Source organism: Platalea leucorodia, assembly GCF_965183815.1.
Source record: "Platalea leucorodia genome assembly, chromosome: 6".
Taxonomy (NCBI): Eukaryota; Metazoa; Chordata; class Aves; order Pelecaniformes; family Threskiornithidae; genus Platalea; species Platalea leucorodia.
In genome coordinates this window covers 44,557,994-44,578,836 of record NC_138828.1, presented here as the reverse complement: position 1 = coordinate 44,578,836, position 20,843 = coordinate 44,557,994, and the positions used below count along the sequence as shown (strand labels likewise).

The window sequence follows — 20,843 nt, the reverse complement described above, 5'->3', positions numbered from 1 at the left end:
TCCTCTTGAGTTTTCCCTACGCAGGCTGGAGACCTGCTTTGACGTGCACCATAGCGTGCCTCACATACCCCTGCCCCTGCAGTGAGACGCAGCCCTAACCCATGTTGTTCTGGCAGTTTCAGCAAACCCTCTCTCATCTGACTACTCCTCCCAAAAGCAGAGGAGCTTCACTTACTACTGCCCTGGAAGCAAGCAGAAGAGGGCATCAAGAGCAGGGTCCAAGCCTGGCTATAGGAGGATTACAAATATCTGGAAACATAGACCTCCATGGTTTATCCCACTGGCCTTGATGCTCGGCTGAAAGTGGCCCTTCATCCTCCTCTTCTGATGCCACAAGGTCAGGGAGGAAGTACGGGAGGGCGGCGCAGGACAGCACCAGTACACACCAGGTCCCTGCCAGACTCCTGCCTGCAGCTGCCTGCATACACCCCAATCCATATTTAGTGGCTGCACAGGCAGCACCAACTGCATTCCAGCAGTTTTGTTTCAGCTAAAAGACAGCTTTACCCTCTTGTGACAGAGCACTTGGATACCGGCACAGACAGTGTCAGCTTCCCGCAGGCTGGGACCTCCTCAGACTGGGCTTAAACTGGAGTTGGGTGCTGTAATCCCCTTACGAACATAGCCCTGCGGGGAAACCACGCGTAGCATTTCCCTGAGGCACAGCATTCTGATTATCAAGATTATCCAAGCAGGCTGGGTGTCTCCCTCCTCCCTGCAGCCCTTGCTCCCGCAGACATCTCCCAGAAGGGATGCGATGACAGGCGCTGCGCCGGCCGGCCCAGGGGCGCGCTCCCGCCGGACCACAGGCTCCGCACGGCCAGAGGGGACTCCGGGGGCGGCGGGGTGCCACCCCCGTCGCTCCCGCCTCCCCCCCCGCCCGCCTCGCAGCCGCCCGCTCGTTTCACTCCCCGCCGCCTCGCCTCCAGCCGCCGCACGGCCCCCGCCGGCCCTGCAGCGGCGACGGACCCCCGTCCGCAGCCTCGCCCCGGTAGCCCCGGGCGCTGCCACCCCCCGCGCCCCCCGCCGGGCCCCGGGGCCGCCCCCCGGCCCGGCCCCGAGCATGCTCAGTGCCGCCCTGACCTACTTTCCCCTGCCGGAGCCGGCAGCGGCGGAGCGGTGGGCAGCGCTGCGGCACGGCACGGCACGGCGCGGCGCGGCGCGGCACGGCACGGCACGGCACGGCACTGCGGCAGCGCCGCGCTCCGCCCGCCCCGGCCCCAGCATGGTGCTGCGCGGGCCGCGCTGAGGGGCACGGCGGCGGCGGCGGCGGCGGCGGGCGCTGCCGCGGGGCGGCGGCGGGAGCAGCGCGCGAGCGGCAGCAGGCGGCGGGCAGGTGAGCGGGGGCGGCGGGGGCGCGGGCCGCCCTTCCCCCGGCGGGCGGGCGGGCGAGCGAGCGGGCGAGCGGCGGTCCCGGGGAGGCGCTGCCCGCCGCCGCCGCAACCGGCCTCGCCGCGCCGCCGGCACCTGCCGCGGTGGCCGCGGAGCTCCCGGCTCCCCGCCGCGGTGGCCGCGGAGCGGGCGCGCTCCCGGGGGAGCCTGGGGTCCGGAGGACGGGGACGGTGGCCCTGCCCGGGGCGCACGGCGAGCCTGGCAAGCCCGGCATCGTCCCTCTCCCCCGGCGGCTGTGGCCCGGCGGTTGGCGGGGAGCCCGCGTGGAGAGCGGTAGGTACCGGCGCAACGGGAGCGGAGTAACGCTGCGTTCAGCGTGGAAGTTGAAGAGAGGGATTCACGCCGGCGCCGGGGCGCGCAGGAGAACGCGCTGCTTCGGGCAGGGAAGCTGACCAGCCCCAGGCCGCCCCCGGGGCCGCCGGCCCTGCGCCCCCGCCGGGTGCTCGCCGCTGTCCCGCCGTGGGCAGGGGAAAGGCAGGGGTGCAGGGACCGCTTCGCCGGGGCTGACTTCTTAGGGGAGCTTAAGTTGTGCTGCTTCAAATTCAACATAAAGGCTGCCTCCTGATCTTTTGCTTTAATTACCCTTTCACTTGACAGGATGGTCTCACGAGATACAACTCAATTTCAGAAGTGCCTTGAGGGAACAACCATCTAAAACTTCAGAGCTGTCAGGCAATAGCTATCAAATACTGTTTCTTAACAGGGCAAAGTCGAACAGCATAGGGCGAGCGAACTTAAGACAACAGAGAGCACTACTGAGCAGGCACTTTTCTAGTGCATTTATCTGGAGAGTCTTGTAAGAGACTACGCTTCCTAACAGCCCTCTCTCAGTTGTTAAATGGGAGCCTCTCAGATGGAGCTTCCCTGATAACCCTGCTCCGAAAACACAAGTACCAACTGTGTAAGCAATGCTAAATACTAAATGCGACCTCCCTTGGTCCGTATGTGCCTGCAAGACTGTAAAGTTAGTTCAAAGGGAACAACACAAAGGAGTTAAGAGGGAAAAAAATGTAGCGTTTTAGTTGTTCAGAGCCATTACGTTGTGGAAGAGTTTCTCTCTTCACTGCAGTAGGACAAAATACAGCAGGGAGATGATGTTTGCATGGCAGGAATCTTTTGTCTGGCTTAGCATGTAGAGTTAGTAACAGCACCATTGCGATACTTGTGGTTGGTGTAGTAGGTATCCCTTTTTATTAGAAAGCCTTCGACTTGCAGTATGTCAACATCAGCTGATGTTGAGTGCAGCTTGCGCCGCTGGAGTGCACATTGCACACCCGTTTTTTCTGAAGAATTTGGAGTTTTCAGAGGCCTAGACAAACAGCAGAACATCCACCAAAAAAAGGGCTTTCTTCCTACTTTAGTACAGTGATACGTGGTATTTGTCCAAGACATGTTTCCCATTCTGAAAGCTGAGAGATAAAATCAGTCGCCCTTAAAACATGTAACACATGGTGGGAGCGTGGCGGTGAATTCTGAGGCGATCTGTGTTGTACAGCTCCAGTGGCCTCCCTGCCCCATGTCCCCTGCCTCCCTGCAGCTAGACAGGTCCTGCTCTGATATGGAGGAGGAGGATGGAGATGGCACAGGAACCTGGTTAAAGTCTGTTCATCACTTTAACCAGGGGGAAAATAAACCAAAACAAAATAAAACAAAAAAAACCCCAACCAACAGAAATATGCAAAGCCACCCGCGTACAGTTTAGGAGAGGGTCACGTTTGTGACACAATGATATGGGTGCTGGGGAACGATTTAAATGGAGCAAAACCAATCTCCGTTTCAGTTCTTGCCTAGAAAGCCTGGGGACTGACATTTCTTTTATGGTTTAAACTTCTTGGCAGTGTAAGGCACCACTGAGATATGGATGCAACCTATAACAGGGAGAGTGAGCTCGCCAGGAGCTAAAGTAACCTGTACTGAGCTTTGCTAGCAGGGTCGTCTTTCTCTGTCAGCAAGTTGCACCTTTACTAGAAGTTTTTGCAGGCACAAATGCCTATGATCCTGCTTTGGGATATCCTGGACCATATTAATATGTCACCAGAAGACTGTGGTGTAAGACCAAGCTCCTGGATACTTGCTGGAATTTTTTCATTCCTGCGATTGTGAGCTGCTGTCCATCCGTGCAGACTTGTGTGCCTTTGGAACCTCTCTTTGTAGTCTTAATTTTGTTCTTTAGTTCTAGTAACTAAAACAGTGGCATTTGCTATCCACATACAGACCCATTTCCAAGACAATGGAGATGCTATTACTTCTCACCAGTTACTATTATTAAAGTCATTCATAGCAGCATTTTAGAGCGTTGTATGCTGTATCTGCCAGGAAGGCTGTGAAGGGCAGACAAAACTTGTACATATTTGTGTCAGGACAGAGGAGTTCAAACAGATTTAGTGATTTTGATTTAGCTATCTAAGAAATTTTGGTAGTGGACTGTCTTATTTCAGAGTAAAAGGAATTACCATGAGTAGCACCTGTTTATCCGAAATAAGGAACTCTGTACAGACGTGTATAAATGTCTTATTTTGGAAGAGGGCCAGCACACGCGGAGGAGTTACATTAGGAATAACCTGCCTAAGCCCAAACTTAACATTTAATTGACATGATTCTGCCACTCTGAGAGTTTTATACCAAGACAAAATTTCTGCTGATACATTTAAGTCATGCAGGGCCAGGGCACAAATACTGCACTGCAAGTGCACCGCTGTGTGTGGTGTGCAGTCCCCGGTCATGCGTGCGTGACTGTGTGGTGCACAGTCCTGCCGACAGCACTGGGTGCTGATAGCAATACTGGGTGCTGAGAAAGTCATGCTACTTGAATGTTACATTTTTCAATCCGAAGTAGAAATAACTGGCAGGCGATCTGAAATTATAGAGGTTCTATAGTAAACTCTTGAGGGCTTCCAGCTAAATTATTGCATATGCATGGCCTTATATAGACCAGGAAGGGGCTGAATTGATCACGTTTGTGTACAAGCAAGACTTAAGTTATTATGTGGTGCAGGGCAAACTCCTTTGAATGCCCTCTGCTATCCTCTTTGTTCCTTGTGGAGGAAATAGGCACAGGCACTTTTAACCTGAAATGATCCTTTTCTACTGCAATCAGCCATGAATGGTTAGATTCCTTTAAATGCCCCCTCTGACAAGGTTAATCCTGTCCTAATCACGGCATCCACGTGTGACCTCTTTGCCCTGTATCCCGGAAACCAATAAATGTGAAACCCAGTCATTAAAAATTACATCCATCTTGCAGTTCTATAGGGATAGAAAAGAATCAGTCATACTCAAATCTGTTTGCTCCTCTTTTTTTTTTTTTTTCCTCTTTTATATTCCAATTAAAATGGGAGCCTTTTGTTAAACTAGTATAATGAAAACTGTATCAGTGCATTGAAAACATTGTTATTCAAAGCACATACAAAATTTAGAGTTTAAATAGTGGAAGTCTTTAGCCCTGCAAATCCCTTCATATCTTTGTTTAAACAAAACTTAATTTTTAATTTTATGTCTTGTTTGAATATCCTACATCTGGAATTTTTCTTGTTCTTTTGGAAAAAGAAAACAATTAGATGTGCTTAAAGGATGGTTAGCTTTGGCAAACACAGCTCGAACGAGGAAGCGGGGGGAAGTGAATCAGGCCGCATTCTGCATTGCTATGTTCTTAGCAGGGTCACGCAAGCCATGCCAAGAGCATATGAGATCTGTTGTATTTGCTGACTTTGGTTATTTAAACTGTTGGCAGAATAATGCTTACAGAGTGCCGCTATAAATAAAAGATAAGGGGTGAGTAAAGAAAATGAAAGATAGAAAGACAGTAGGACTTGGTGAGGCCCGGCCGTGTGCAGATGAATGTGGAAGTGTGGGAGAGATTCTCTGTGCATCTTCTTTGTTCCTCCTTTCTCAACAAAGGGGACTTTTAAGCATTGATCCAGCTGCGTTCACTGCAACAGCAAAACAGCAGCTATGCTGAAAGCTCACAAGGAGTTAAGCAAGTGTCTCTTAAAGCCATACAGATGTTTCTGGAATAATAGCTTTGTATACAAAACTATATTGAGTCGTAATTGTCCAGCTTCCAAGTAAATACAAATGCTAAATAAATCTAGATAATCTACGTAAAGGAAGTATTTATTTGTAAGATTAAATATCCTGTAAAGAGTGCATACCTAATCAAACATAAGATGGGTCTTAAAGTCTCCGCTACCGATAGTGTTGCATCTGTTTTATGACCTGGGTAGCCCACAACTCAGCAGGACATTTCTGGCACAGTACCTGTCTTGATTAAAAACAGCAAGCTTCTCCATTGAATATAAAACTTTGCTTTGCTTTTACTGTGGTCATTAAAACACCTCCAAGAAAGAACACTTAAATTGCTCAGTCCATATCAAAATGCACATATGAACTACAGCTTATTTAATGAAAAGTTAAGCATCCAAGTTGCCCAAGTGTTTTTGTTACTTCAGTGTATTTTGCAAAAAGTTGATTTGATACGGCAGGGATGCTGGGATTACAGCAGCTGCAACATCAAAAGGGAACTTTTCAGTGGTTTGGCATTCTTGAGGTACTTTTAAATAATCTCTCCAGTAATTACCTACCAACAGCCTTCATCTATTCATTTTTAGGTTAATGGATTAGGGTCTCTGAGTGTTCGTTGACATGAGGGGAGTGCACATGAGACCACTCAAAGACATGGTTAAATCAATGGGTCCATTCAAATATTTCAAGTGAAGAGGATCTTAAAATCTCTAGGATGCCATATGCTTGCTAGTTTTGCAATATCGAGACATGAGGTAGGATAAAGAGGGACAAAACTGAGGAGAAATTTACAGTAAAAATATTCTAAAACATTTACACACTCATAAAGGCAACATGAAGAACTCCTTCATTGTACCATTGCTGAATAGAATGGCACGTGCTTCTTTCCCTATACCAAAAGTCTGGATATAGCATTCATTCTCGCTTGGTGCTTTCTTGCTGCGGTTTATTGGTATACTATGGAACCCTGAAACTAAGATAACTCAATCTTTACAGTCGTTAACTGTACTCTGTTACCTCCTACAGTGTTGGATGTGTTCAGAACAAAATACCTTCAGAAGATATTCATTATAAATTTTACTCCATTTCTGCCATTAATGGTAGAATAAGCTATGACCCTTGATTTTTCCATTTTCTTTCTTTTTTTTTTTTTTTTTTTAATTTGTCACCTTACAAAAGAAATGGACAAATGTTTGCCTGTAATAGTTTACCAGTGCCTACAAAATGTAAAATTAATTCATGGGCTTCTTTATTATCGTTTCTTTTAGACAGCAGTCCTAGAAAAGGGCTCCAAGTTGCCACACTGACAGCCATTCTTGTTCACTGCCCAGGGCCATACACTCAGAGGACAATGAATACACAGAAGACAGTTGAGTCCCCACATTCTGTATAAACCATCATAACCTATGAACCTGTGCAGGTAAATTATACACAGTCTCTCTTGAATCTTCCTAAATTCCCAGCCCTTATGTTATCTTGTGTCAAGAAATTGCAGTCTAGTAATTTTAATCAAAAAACTTCCTTCTCTTTTCTCCCACTGCCCCATCTTCCACCTCAGTTTCACTGAAATTTGTCTCATTTTAGTATTATGAGAAGCAGTAAATACATATGCCTCAGCTGTCGTCTTTACACCATTCAATAGTGTGTATCTTTTTAATAACACCTCTTCTTACTCATCTACCCTCTGATGTCAGTAGTCTGAAAAGTTTATCTTAGTCTGCCTTTGAGTCTGACTTATTTCTGCTTTATTCTATTTCAAGATTAGATTCACCACAACTGACAGTTCTCGAGCATCGAGAAGCCAGATCTATCAGCAGATAATAACCCATGAACTTTAGAGTCTTGACTATCTACATGTGGGAAAACAAACAGCATTCACTATTGCAGACACCCCAAACAAGTGATATTTCATTACCTAGGCTGGAAATAAGTCCTCTCTGTATGGTAAAGGCACCCATTTATCATGTAAGTACAATGGAGAATGCCAAACACATTTTTTCAGGCTGTGGTCAACACTCTCAGCCTGTCTTATCATTCTAAAATAATGCTACTAAAAAATAGAAGGATTATGAAGGGGATCATGAAGGCAACTTCCCAGCATCCCATACAGAGATTTTTAAGACTAGCCGTATTTTTTACACTGACTTTTCCCAGGCAATTTCTGTATTTGTTTCTAGTGTATTAGAGTTTCTTTAGGTTGGGATGGGCCTCTGGAGGCTATCTGGTCCAATACCCTGCTCAAAGCAGGGCCACTGTAGACCAGTTTGCTCAGGGTATGTCTAGTCAGGTTTTGAACATCCCACAGCCCCTCTGAGCAACCTGCTGCAGGACTTGCCTGATCTCCTGGTTAAAAAATTCTTCGTAAATAATCATAATTTCCATTGTTGCAGCTTGTGTCCCTTGTCCTTTCACTGCGCACCTCTTGAGAGGAGCCTGGGTCTGTCTTCTCTGTACCCTCCCATCAGGTGGCTGAAGGCAGCAAGCGTGACAGCAAGTGGCTGAGCACATGTGGCCGGGGCAGTATCACACAGCCCTGATCAGAAGTTTCTGAAAGATTCCCAGGCAGCTGAAAGCAGCTGAAGAGACTGAAACGTGCACATAGCTGGGAGCTGCTGCCCAGTTGGGAAGCCCCAGTCTAGATGTGCAGAAGGAAGCTCTTCATCTTACAAACGTCACCAGCGTGCCACCTCTTCAAGATAGCCAGGGATGCAGAAAACCGTGAAGTTCTGAAGGACTGAAATCCCCCCAAAGAGAATGAACAGAGCAGCTCTTTCAGAATCAAGCCTTAATATATTATTGACTAGCAAATGGCTAGAAAAATAAGTCAGAAAGTTTCTGCTAGTTCTAAATGAGGGACATTTCTCTTCATCCGCCTCTCTGGACCCTAATAGCTTAACCTTTTCAGTAGGTGGTTCTCACTCTTAAGCCTATGAACTGGCAGTGAGCTTCTCGCCTTCCGCGTGGCATAAGTTCCTTCATTTGCATTCCTATTCCAGTAAAACCTGTTAACTTTTACTTTTGCCCACTCTGTAAAGGCATTGCCCATGGAAACTAGGAAAGGTAGTAAGTAGTTTTTAAATAATAAAGAGTTAGCTTTAATTCTGTTTTGTAGCATCATCCTTGATATTTATAGACAAATGAGAACTAGAATGAAAAGCATTTTATTTTCTTGATCACTTACAAGCCAAGCAAGATAGCATTGGGATGTTAAAGCTGTAGGAACATAATTTATGCATTATACAATAAGCTGGCTTCTTGTGCTTCACTTCTGAATTGAATAACCTCACAGTTAATCGGATTACACATTAGTCCAAGAACAAGAACAGGCCAGTCTTACAGAAGTGAGTGAGCCAGGAAAAGGTATGCCTCACTGCCCTCCTTTTCTGTTCTTTTGTGCTCTGTCATCGTGTTGTTCTGCACAAATGCAGTACTTACAAACGTGGCCCCTCACCCACAGTCATTTGCTTAGGTGGCAGTAATACTGGGAAGCAAATTCATCTGTGACATGAAAAAATAAATGGTCAATCAGAACATGTCTCTGAGTGATTAATGTTCCCAGCCAGTCCAAGGTATAAGTGTCTTCTGTTTAGACTGATGCTTGATTTTGGAGAGAGACGTTTTAACCTCAGTTTTTGTCCCTGTTTCACACAGTTAGGAGTAGTACCACCACCCTGCAGCTGTGCTTGTTCTGGAGCACATTCCAGGGAACTTATCTGGATAGAAGTGTGTAAAGAGCATGCTAGAGCTGGCTATCATGTCGCTTAGAAGAAAAGCCTGTCGTAGTTCCCTCATGTGGCTCAAGTCTTGTGCAATTTTCCTTGGAAGTTAATCCCATGAGCAGTAAATCTGTTACTTTCAGATTTTCAGCTTATACTGTTTGGGTTGGGAAAGAAAAAAACAAAACTACTTAATGTAAGGACCACTGGCAGCCATCTTTCAGTGGTAAATGCTGCTACAGATACAATACGGCAGGGTAAGTTATTTATATTTATGTTCTAGGTGCTGGAGGAGAGTTTGGGGATTCCTCTGATTCCATCTTGGGAGGTAAGCCTGTCCCTGACCACAACTTGGGGTGGAAAAGGTAGCTCAGAGTAGCCAGGGGTGTTCTTTTTCCTTTTCATGCACCACAGTTTTAACATTTAAAAACAAAAAAAAAAAAACAAAAAAAAAAAAAAGGAAAAAAGTGTATGTAACCACATTAACTATATTATAAACTTTTACTTTTTATAAGTCTTTTACAGGTAGCTCATGTGCTTTGGGGATGGGAGAAATGAATGCTTATGTTCTTTCCATGATCAGAAATTCAGCTTTTTGTTTATAGTGACCCGTTTGTGGCAAAAATGCTCCCAGAGACTCAGTCTGTTCCTACAGAGCAATACTCAGAACTGCAGATGTCCTCCTTCGTTAGTGTCCTGTGTTACTCTCAGTCTTGAGGAGTTATTACAGGAATCTTTGTTTTAGTCTAGTCAATCCAGCTTTCTCTGACTTTAGGCCAGATTAAAAGGTGATAACTTTGGCTGCCTTCATCAGGTTTATCATGGGCCACAGCTAATTACCACCTCTCATGGCCAAGATCCAGGGTGACAGCACTGTGCCCACTTCTCCAATATTCTGGATTCTCTTGCCGCTTTGCCAGAAGTGGGCAGACATCACTAGCGCTCCTATTTCGGTCTCCTTAGCCTTCTCCCCCTGTAGTTGTGTGATTGAGTCATAACCCATTACATCACTTATGTTTAACAAAGCAGCTGGCTCCCAGATTTGTTTTCCCTGATATCCTCAGGCTGCTATTGTGCCTACGGCAAAGCAGTAGGACGGAAACTCTCAGGAAATCTTCCTTTGCACCACAGTCTGGTGTGAGCACATTTTCTACCCTTTCAGTTCTCTCTGTCTGCTTCTTCCTGCTTTCCTAACCTGACTGTAGCATTTTTGGTCCTGCCCAACATGTTAGCAGAGGGTCCTGGACGTGTAGTTCCCTGCATGGCCACCCTTCAACTTTCTTGTGCTAGGCGAGGCTGAGAAAACCTTCTTTGTGTTTTCTCCCATTTTTTTGTTCCCCACTAACAGTGCAGAGGATGCCCACCAAAGAAGAGATTCCCTGTCACTTCCTAGTTGCCCTGGCTCCATTTGTCTAAACTTGAATCTTAAAACACTGCTCTTCAGAGAGATCTCTCCCGGACTCCTTGTCACACTCCTCGAACATACTCAAGTGTCCGTCAAGAGCACTTCCCTGGATGGCACGTGAAAGCAGCAGCCACCGTTTCCAAACATTCTGCTTTAAACCTACTGCCTGGTTATTCCTCATACTGGCCATCAAACTGTATTTATTTCAAAAACAAATGCATCTGCAGAGGTTTTCTTAACACGCTTCATGTCAGAAACATACATGGGAAAGTACATTCCCAGGAGGGACATGAGTAGGCATGAATCTCCCACAGTAGACATAAATTATGTGGCTCTATTTCTTAAAATTTACTGCAGCTATTTATGATTCAATTCTGTGCCAGGGTGAGGGAGTCACTGTTATTTACAGACAAGTAATTGGCTCTTTGACCATGTTAAGAACTGGTCACATTTGTTATCACTACACAAAGGTACGTTTTTTGCTTTCACATGCTCCGCGTTAAGCACAGGTACATGTACAGAATAGGCATGCCTTACATTCTTACTGCCATCACACGCTTTCCAAACATCCATCCACAGCACCCCTGTGCTGCAGGGCCTCAGTGGGCCACCAGCCGCCTTGAGCTTCCCAATGCACTGCCAGTCCTTCCGTACAGGTTTTCTGTTCACCTGTTGGGGTGATGCTGTTTCATTTCCTTCTGGAATGCAAATTGCTCTCCACCCTAAACACCTTTATTGATTGCTAGTGATTTTTCTGCCATCAAAAAATATGGTAGCCTCAAATACAATAATAACAAGCCACAGCCAGTAACTAGCAAAGCTTAATCAATTTATGTTGTTCTTTTGCCCTTCCCATTGTCTTAATCCAGCCAGGCTTTGTTCCTGCTCCCTTGCCAGGAAGTGTGACGTGTCTTTTGGCTTTTCTGTATGGCGCAATGCAGATCTATAACGCTGTACAGAAACTTTTTATAGGGTGACTATGGGTAACCATAAAGAATGGCTGTCTCCAAGGTTAATGGAGTAGTAGAAATGAGATGTAAATAGTTACTGAAGTGAACAGGCAGAATTGAAGGATTTTTTCCAAAGTGCAGATTCCGACAGGCTGTACCTATAGAGAACTTCAAAAGCTCAGGCTCTACATGCTTTGCATAATTGGAAATGGATTTCTGAAGTCATTGTTTATATAGCTTTATATGACAAATGAGATTTGCATATTAATTTAAAGTTAAAAATTATTCTGGCTGTTCAAGACAAATATTTCCACATTCAATAATTAGAAAAACAAAAAAAAATGAGGGCAGGCTTGGAGTTGTGACAGGCATCCACACCATGCATGCAGCTTATCTGAAAAAAAACATAGTTTGTCATTTCTAGTAATGATTCGTCCTACAAAATGGAGGAAACTATTTTGCTCTTTTAATAACAGTTGTATGAAATCAAGTTTGTTGCCTTACAGAGAACAGGGGATGGAGAAGAAAACAACCTAAGTCAAATATTACCGGTGAAAGACAGTAACGTTGTTTTCTTTCCTTTTTGAATAAAGAAGAAAAGAGGGAAGGGGATTGTTTGTTTGTTTGTTTTTATTTTAGTGTTTCCTTTATGTATGGAACTGACCTAACCTTGTCAGCAGTGATTTTCTGTGCTATGGTAGATGAGTTACTATAGTGTCAACGAGATCTTTAATAAAATGTAAAGTTTTGCAAGTAAAATGTTCACTTGGGGAAGTTTTGTTAGATGGTTACTGATGCTTATATTTGTATTCCAGGTAGATTCCTCTAACTAATAAGTTTCACTAAGTTTCAATTATTTACCTTGCAAAAACATGAGTAAAACCAATGTAGTTAGATACTCTGATGTGAATTTAACGTCATTTGTGGCCCTTAGACTCTGAGTGAAATTTTTGAAGGTGCTCGTTTCGAGCCCAAGACTGTGCCCTGAGTCAGTACTGAGTGCCAGTTGTGTTCACTGGGAGCATAATGAGGCCAACAGAGAGCACATTTGTAAACCCCCCTCCCTCCTCTGTCTACAAACCGAAATCCCTGTTTAAGAAAGAGCTCGTTGTAGATGATTAGTTGAGGGAAAATATTGTAGTGAGAATGTGCAAAAAGTGTACAGGCAAAATGCTTAATGCTACATCAGGAATGGAAAAGTCCCAACTTCATTTGTATCTCAAAGAAACCTTACCCATAATTATGTCACTAGCGAGTATTTTTCTTTCTAAATCTGCTCTAAAAATGACATTGAAGTGACTTTATCAAATACTAAATATCCTCTTTTAAGAATATTCTTCCATGCTATGTTTTATTTCAGAAAACTTAAAAAAATGCAGTTGCTTAAGAAAAGTGAATGGTCTGAGATGTTTTGCTGTATGTGTGTTTAGACAAAATTGTATACATTAAGGATTCCAGCATCAGCTCCAAAAATCTTTCCTGGAGCAGTTCTTTCTTACAGCATGTTCTACAATTCACCTAAGACCATGCACGTGACAGTTGCAGCAGTGAACTGGTAGTGACAGCTTTAATGTGCTGCACCTTTGTTTTTCCTGTTGATTTTGCAAATGTTAAAAAAAAAAAAAAATTCCATAAAACTTTTGGCATAAAACTGTAGCTGCTGCTGCTGTAGCTAAATTGCTGCTAAGTGTCTAGGTGATAAAAGCCTTCTCCCACGCCTGCCACTCTGAACAACGCTATTGTCAGGAAAATGTATGCATCTTTTTCCAGTAAGAATAAGGACTGTGATAACATTAGCATTTAGACAAGACACTGAGCTGATGATTGTGAATTGCATTAATGGATGTGTCACTATTTTAAAAGAGCACATCTAATGGATTGTTTATACATGCCATCTCATTCTACTTATTTATTTATTTTATAGGATATTTTAAACATAAAATTGCACGGATCAAAGTAGAACTCTCCTGTGACCTCCTCACCTCAAAGGCCTGCGTTCAACAGAACCGATCCCAGTTCCCAGCCAGTTGCGTATACCACTGAAGGAAAATGAACATACTGAACAGCTACCACTTTTTGTACTTTCTGCCTACCACACACCTTGTCATCTTATTAGCAGCTTTGACGACTGCTGAGGATGTGACTAACAGCACTTTCAACCGCACTGACACGAACATGGGATCCGTGCCTGTGGTGATCTCCCGCATCGACCATATTATAGTCAAGGAGGGGAGTAGTGCCTTGATCGACTGCAATGTCCAAGGTAGTCCTAGTCCGCATTACAGGTGGTACAATTCCAACGGCCGCCTGCTCCAAGAGGAAGAGAATAAAGGTAAGGTCTTAGTATTCTCACTGATACAGCCTGTCCAGACACACTTCTGACTTCAGCAGGTTCACCAATAACCTGAATTTAATGGCCTGACTGTGGTGTTTTCCTGTGTGAAAATATATGAAAGCCCGGTGGCAGCCATAAATTTGTTGTGCGCACCTTGGAAGAAAACAATAACGTTTTTATAATGTGTTATTTATAGCAACACATAGCAAGAAGCTGAAGCACTTAACAGAAAGTGTAGACAGGCTTCTTTTCATTGGAAGACTTTGGGTTTGATCCTGTTTCCCATTCTGGCCTCTTTTGTTCTTCTCTGGCACCGTAAAGACTGAAAAGCTGTTTTCCAACTCAAGGGAGGATTCTCTTGACATATGGGAATGGTTTGTTGGCATGAATTCAACACAGCTAACTCCCTGATACGCCTCCTGGTTTTATGCATAGTGCCATGGAAGTGTGAGAAACAGGAGATGCCCTGAATGACCAACAGAAAAACCTATATAGGGCAGGAGGCAGAAGGACAAGCCAAGTTTGAGCCTTCCTGGCTTTAGTTAAGACTCTTCAGTTGTATTTGCCAGAGACCTTAATTACACATTAGCTTGTTTTCCTTAAATGGAAGGTTTGGGTGGTAATCCTAGTTATACTTCTAGGGAACGTTTTGGGGGGATGGAAGGTGTTTTGTCCATGTAATCCTTCCATACTGACTGCTTTGTTCACAGCATGATGAAATAAACTCTTAGTTATTCATACCAAATGCAAGATAGGTTGCCTAACTAACAGCTGACCTGAGGGAGAACTCTGCTGTGACAGGAGTAATCATTGACCCAGCTGGATGTGCAACAGCATAGTATATCTGTAAAAGCTTACTGCATAACTGGTTATGTTTTACATTACAGTATTTTATCATTTTCCGAGTAAAGCTAGAGAAAGGAACTACTTGAGCTAGTAAGCGGACTTTCAGATATAATTTGTGCAGTCATGGCAACATACTGTGATTAGTGCACTAGAGTGTTTTACTAAGGCTCCCTAACAGAAATTTTCCTGTTAAATTAGGCATCTAACTTTAGGTCTTTGTATAGTCAACTGAGAGAAGTAGCTACTAACCCCAATGTTCAGGTAGGTGAGCAAGAACTTTGACCAAGTCAGTGAAAATTGAAGATGTAGTATTAAGAAAACATCACTTTAAGTTAGACTTTCAAGAGTGCACTTCCTCCTTGAAGACACTGACTGTCTTCCTATAAGACCTTTCTTTACTATGGATGTAGTGATGTTGAGTATGGCATTGAACTGTTATCAAAACCCAGCAATGCTACGTTTTCTAATCATTGTTTTCTCATTAGGCTTATACTGTCTGCCAGGATCCATTGGCACAGACCCAGTCATTGAGTCACAGTTCAATGCCATTATGTCATTTATAACAGCTGTAGCCAGGATATATCAGCAAGGCGTCTTGTCATTTTACAATTAATAAAGACCTACTTTCCCAACATTGCAATTCAAAGACATACTGAGCAGCCAGTACCCTCTATTTTTTCTTACTCTAGAGGTAGAGAAAGAAGCATCATCTGTTACAGATGCTGACATTTCCTCTGTAAGGGAGTTTTCCTCTGAATTTGCCTAACTTTAGCAGATTGGGGCGATTTTTTTATGTGAAGGTCTGCTTTAGACTGAGCTTTTTATTTATTCTATATTTTTTAATTTCAGGCAAAGTGATTCAGCTGTTCTCAAGAAGTAAGCTAGGGCAAAAGCTAAGTTAAAAAATCTAAGTAAGAGGATAAAAAGATGTAATTAAGAACCGTCCATACAGGAACTGATGCAGGGATCTTGTGGGGATACTTTCTACATAAGCTTCTACTTGAGATAATGTAAAAAAATAATTTGGATAAGCCATGTTTAATTAGAAAAACTTTCAAAATGGTAAAAGCCCATAACTACTCTCAATTAAAGGCTTTTTTTGACTATTGAATTTCAGAATTGCCCACAGGTTCTTCCTTGAAAGAAATAAAGTGACAGAATAATTTTTTTAACAATGAAAGGACTTCCATGAACAGGATAAAATAAATGTGGAAGCAAGGTATACACCAGTCTGTGGCAGGACTGCAGTCCTTGTCTTGTGATTTACACGCATTTCACAGGGGTTTTGTACTGTTTTAGTCCTCTGACCACAGATTCTGTGTCTTTGCTCAGCTGCCTTGATAGACTTAAATTGCAGCTGGTTAGGTTAGGTTTGAGGAAAAACAACTTTCTGATAGTAAAATGGGTAAACACCTGAAATTCCGTGCTGTAGAAGATTATTGAAATTCTGTTGCTGCCTTCAACAGATACCTGTCAAGAATGGCTTGGGATTGTGTTACAGAGATTGAAAACAGTTGGGTCTGCCTCTGAGCAGCAGTATGTATTAGATGATCTCGGTGGCTTACATCAGGCTATGTCATTGTGTTACCAGGAAATCTTCTGTATGACATTGCCCTGAATGAAGTGTTCAGAAGGCAGAGAGGCACTCCTACGCTTTCTGGCTGTTCTCTCCACCATGTGAACACTTCCAGGGGCAGGCTTACATGAAGGAAAGAATTGACACCAGGCTTTCCTATTGGAGTTGAATCATGTTTTTTATAGCAAAGTTGCAATTTATTAAGTTGTATCGTGCCGAATAAGGCAAAAAATACACATCCTCAGCTCTTAAATGGCAGTGGTACTTGAATAAAAATGAAGCTCACTTGGGGAACTAAAAATCTAATTTGTTATCAATATCTAGTGGCAAACAATAACTAGCTGCATCTTGAATCACTTTAGCAGTGATAGGAGCACTGGGTTTTAAGATGTTTCAAACTCAGTCTTATAGCTAAATTGTTTTGCTGTGCCAGGTTCAAAGAATACGAAATGTACATGTACAATTACACGTACTGACCAAAGATATCAATTATATTACACTGATAGAAATTTAAAAGTAAAAGAAGGTCCACTGTGGTATGTAGAAGTTCGCACTAGCAAACAAGATGTTCTCTTAGTTGGTCGTGGCTCTATTCTTTCCCATCCATCTTACTCCTCCTGTCCTATTTCCCTTTTTTAAAATCATAATTCAGAATTAAATTCTGAACACCTCAGAGGGCAGACAGTGTAGTATATGATGTCTGAAATTTTACTTCTTTTAAAGTTTACATTAACAGAATGATATGAGATACTGTAACAAAACACCAAAAATAACCCAATTGTAAGAAAAAGCAATGTCAGGGAACAAAACAAGGAGGGCTTAGTAGGTTTTTCTGCCTCACAATCCCATTGTTACTGATCTTTGAGGAAGTGTGGCATGTGTTTGGGAGGCTCTCTGGGGTAAGTAGTCATATCTTTCTTTGTAACTTAACTGAGCATAAGATTGTGATAGATGTCATGCATATTAACGAATATTTTTATGAGACTTTTAGGGCATGATCCGATTATTCACAGTTGATGTCAGAGATTTGATAGTAACATGGCTAGGGTCTCAGGGACATATAGACCTTTGTGATGGTAAATGCTTTGTCTTCTCGTGAAAATTATTTCCTTCTTCCAAAATCTGAAGCCAGTTTGACAAAGCTGATGTTTAAGACTATACTGATGACGTGAACAAAATACTTCTAACTAAGTAACTCTGTCTCCTCTCCAGCAGGAAAATGGTGGTTTCTTGACAGTGGGCTACTAAACATTACCAGCGTGTCTTTTGAAGACAGAGGTAAATACACATGTGTCGCATCTAATATGTATGGCAGTGTTAACAATACTGTGACGCTGAGAGTTGTTTTTACCTCCGGAGATATGGGAATATATTACATGATCGTCTGCCTTGTAGCTTTTACCATTGTTATGATACTGAACATTACTCGGTTATGTATGATGAGCAGTCATCTGAAGAAAACAGAGAAAGCAATCAATGAATTCTTCAGAACAGAAGGGGCAGAGAAACTCCAGAAAGCCTTTGAGATTGCGAAGCGTATCCCAATTATCACTTCAGCCAAAACGCTCGAGCTTGCCAAAGTAACCCAGTTCAAGACCATGGAATTTGCTCGCTATATTGAAGAGCTTGCTCGGAGCGTACCTTTGCCACCTCTCATCATGAACTGCAGGACTATAATGGAAGAAATTATGGAGGTTGTCGGTCTGGAGGAGCAAGGACAGAATTTTGTACGGCAGACAGCAGAAGGCCAGGAAACCACTGAAACAGATGAGCTGTATATGATCCCGAATGCTTTGAAGCGCAGTGACTCTCCCACAGCAGACTCTGACGCATCGTCACTGCACGAACCACCTCAACAGATTGCAATAAAAGTGTCAGTTCACCCGTTGTCCAAAAAGGACTGCATGGACGGTCAGTCGCAAGAAAGCGTGCAGTTGGACACCAAGGAAGAAGACACTCCTCAAACACCAGCACTTCCTGCAGAGCCCCCTCCTGAGCCTTCTGACGAACTCAGTTCTGATGACACAGCATTGGCAAATGACAAAAATACGTGCGTTATATATGAAAGCCATGTATGATAGTTACTCCTGAATCTATGCATAGCAGGAAAATCAGGTGGAGCTCTTTTAAAAATACATATTGTACTTGCCGCTAAGCCTTACCTGGAGACTATCATAGCAGAAGCATGTATGTGGATTATTTGGCACTTTCTTCTCAGTTTGACTTTAGTTTACCATGATGTATGGCAGAGTAATTGCTATTACATTAATATTAATTGCTCTTTTTGATGAGGAGTATTTCCAAGAAACATTTACCTCAGCATTTTCTAGGTTGGAGTCACCAGTAGTGGCCTGCTGGAAGTCATTGGTAGTCTTTGATGTAGGACACTTGAACTTACTAAACATAAAACTGGCTTTCATTTTCGTCCTTCGCTCTCGTTATTTCCATCTATTGCATTTTTGCAAATATTATCTTGTGAATTTGAAATACTGCCCAAGAGGCAGCACTCCCGTAGCCAAATAAAATCCTAATAGATCCCATTTACAAAGCCTGTTTGCTCAGCTGCATTGTGATTTAGAGGGCTATTAAAGAAAGTTAAAGTGTTTCCATTTCATTTGAGACCACACTGCTTAGGCACAAGGGAAATAGTTTTCGCTTTTGCATGGAATGAAGATGCCAACAGTTGTTTTTTTCACATCGAGAAACAACTTTGAGGTGTATTTTACAGATGGGAAAGCCCATAACCATCTTACAGAAAGTTGCAGTCACAACAGCTCTGCAGGTTTTTTTTGCATATATTTGACCATTTTTTACTTTGCTAGAAGTTTATATGGAAAACAGCTGCAAATATGCAAGATGTCCTGTTTTGTAGTAGTTTGGTAGGAGTAAGTATGCACTACCTTACCAGAAAATATGCAGGTTCCTTAACAGTCCTGCTAACGCCAGTAATTAGCTGATGACAAGGCTGAAATGGCAGAATACCCTTTTATTGGGATTCTCAATTTTGTGCAGATTCATATTCTGAAGATCAAGCCTAAATTCTATAAGCGTAAGTTTGAGAGTGTTTTATCCAAACTAAAAAAAAAAAATATATAATCCAGTGTCCTGTGAAATTACACTGACGATCACACAAACTGTTTACTGTGCTATAATTGCTTTGGTATTTTAAGAAGCTCCTACCTATGTAGGGTGTTCACTGCTTGAGTACATGTGACTCTACCCAAGTAAAGCTTTAATGATCACAGCGAATGTGGCATTAAAAAGGATCAACATTCATGCCAGGAAATGCCAGGGTGGAAGGGAAGTGATAATTTCTATTGCAAACAGACAATAAAAAGGACCTTCTCCAGAGTCAGTCTGGAAAGAAGGCACTTATAAGGAGGAGTTTGTGTAGGATTAATAGCATGTTACTTAATTACCTGACACACATTTAATTTGGAACTAATGAACAACCTATCACCTTACAGTTCTTAAGAAGGTCTGTAGTGTAAGTATAGATACTCAAATCTGGAATCAAGTATATTGCAGACAAAGAAGTCACTTACGTCTATGGGGAGATGATGCATGGATGGTTCTCTGGACATTTTACTGAAGTAGGCTCATCTACATAAGGTGTCTGTTGGAGGCAATCAGGTATATTAACTGCACAGGTCATTGAGACCAAATGAAGTCAATGTTGCAGCTATCTAAAGAAACCCTTGATAATGAACTGAGGTTTTATGTCAGCTTCCTCGTGTTAAAATGCAGAGCTTCACTAGCAGTGTAATAGAGAAACACCCTGTGACTTACGTAGGTGATGCAGAGAAGGCTCCATATTTACCTTTCTATGGTTATTAAAAAAAAAATACGTTTCATAACGGACTTCAGATTTTGTGACCAACTTGTGAAAATGACAGCATTTAGTTGCTTAACATTTCTTTGTGCTCGCCACAGTGGCAGGCATCTATACAAAATGCATTTGCACATGCCGAAAAGGAAACATGCAAGGGCAAAGTCCCTTTAGGAATGTGGCTGGAAATATGTTAGTTCCAGTGAAGCAATATAAATCTAGAACACAGGGTAGATTAAGAGAATACCGTAAAGAACCTCACTTCTGACCAGTGTGATTGAAAATACTACTGATGCAAACTGTTAACTTCTTGTCTGAGTCCAAAGTACATTTCTGTTTAGTGTTCACATCAGTTTTTCAAGTCACTTAATTTGCTTCTGGTATGAAAAAGGACAAGGGCAGAAACAAAAGCAGGAACTTGCACTAAACTCTTTTAATTCACCTTAACCTCCTGAAAAGAGGCATCTTGATTTTTCTGCCTGTCCAGCATTTATGAACAATGCTCCTGCATTCTAAAGTTGCCTGCCTGCTGCCCAACTAAGAGTGCACAGATGAGCAAGGATGTTCTTGAAAGCATAAAAATAACTTTAAAATTACACGTTAAAATGAAAAAAAATTTAATGTTTCAAAATTATTTATTAAAATACTGTATTTTAATTTTGTTTTTTTAATTCTGAACTTTTAACAGTAGAGACCAGACCCCTTCATGTATTCATATGGTGATTCATACCAGGCAGTTCTGATCCTGACTGCTGCCCTTGGGCTGTCCTCCAG

At 42.9% G+C, this 20,843-nt stretch overlaps 1 protein-coding gene across 3 annotated transcripts; it reads left to right on the top strand.

Annotated features, from left to right (window-relative positions):
- Nucleotides 1–1,293: 1,293 nt before the first annotated feature.
- On the top strand, nucleotides 1,294–20,628 carry MFAP3L (microfibril associated protein 3 like). 3 transcript variants are annotated; one of them, XM_082315224.1, is made up of 6 exons: nucleotides 1,294–1,336; nucleotides 6,681–6,832; nucleotides 7,173–7,377; nucleotides 9,412–9,456; nucleotides 13,408–13,815; nucleotides 17,456–20,628. In XM_082315224.1, the coding sequence occupies exons 5-6, from the start codon at nucleotides 13,533–13,535 to the stop codon at nucleotides 18,316–18,318; spliced, it is 1,146 nt and encodes a 381-aa protein (XP_082171350.1). In that variant the 5' UTR covers nucleotides 1,294–1,336; nucleotides 6,681–6,832; nucleotides 7,173–7,377; nucleotides 9,412–9,456; nucleotides 13,408–13,532; the 3' UTR covers nucleotides 18,319–20,628. The 3 variants fall into 3 exon arrangements, with proteins under 3 accessions (XP_082171350.1, XP_082171348.1, XP_082171349.1); XM_082315222.1 differs by having other exon boundaries at nucleotides 17,453–20,628; XM_082315223.1 differs by lacking the exon at nucleotides 7,173–7,377 and having other exon boundaries at nucleotides 17,453–20,628.
- Nucleotides 20,629–20,843: the final 215 nt, after the last annotated feature.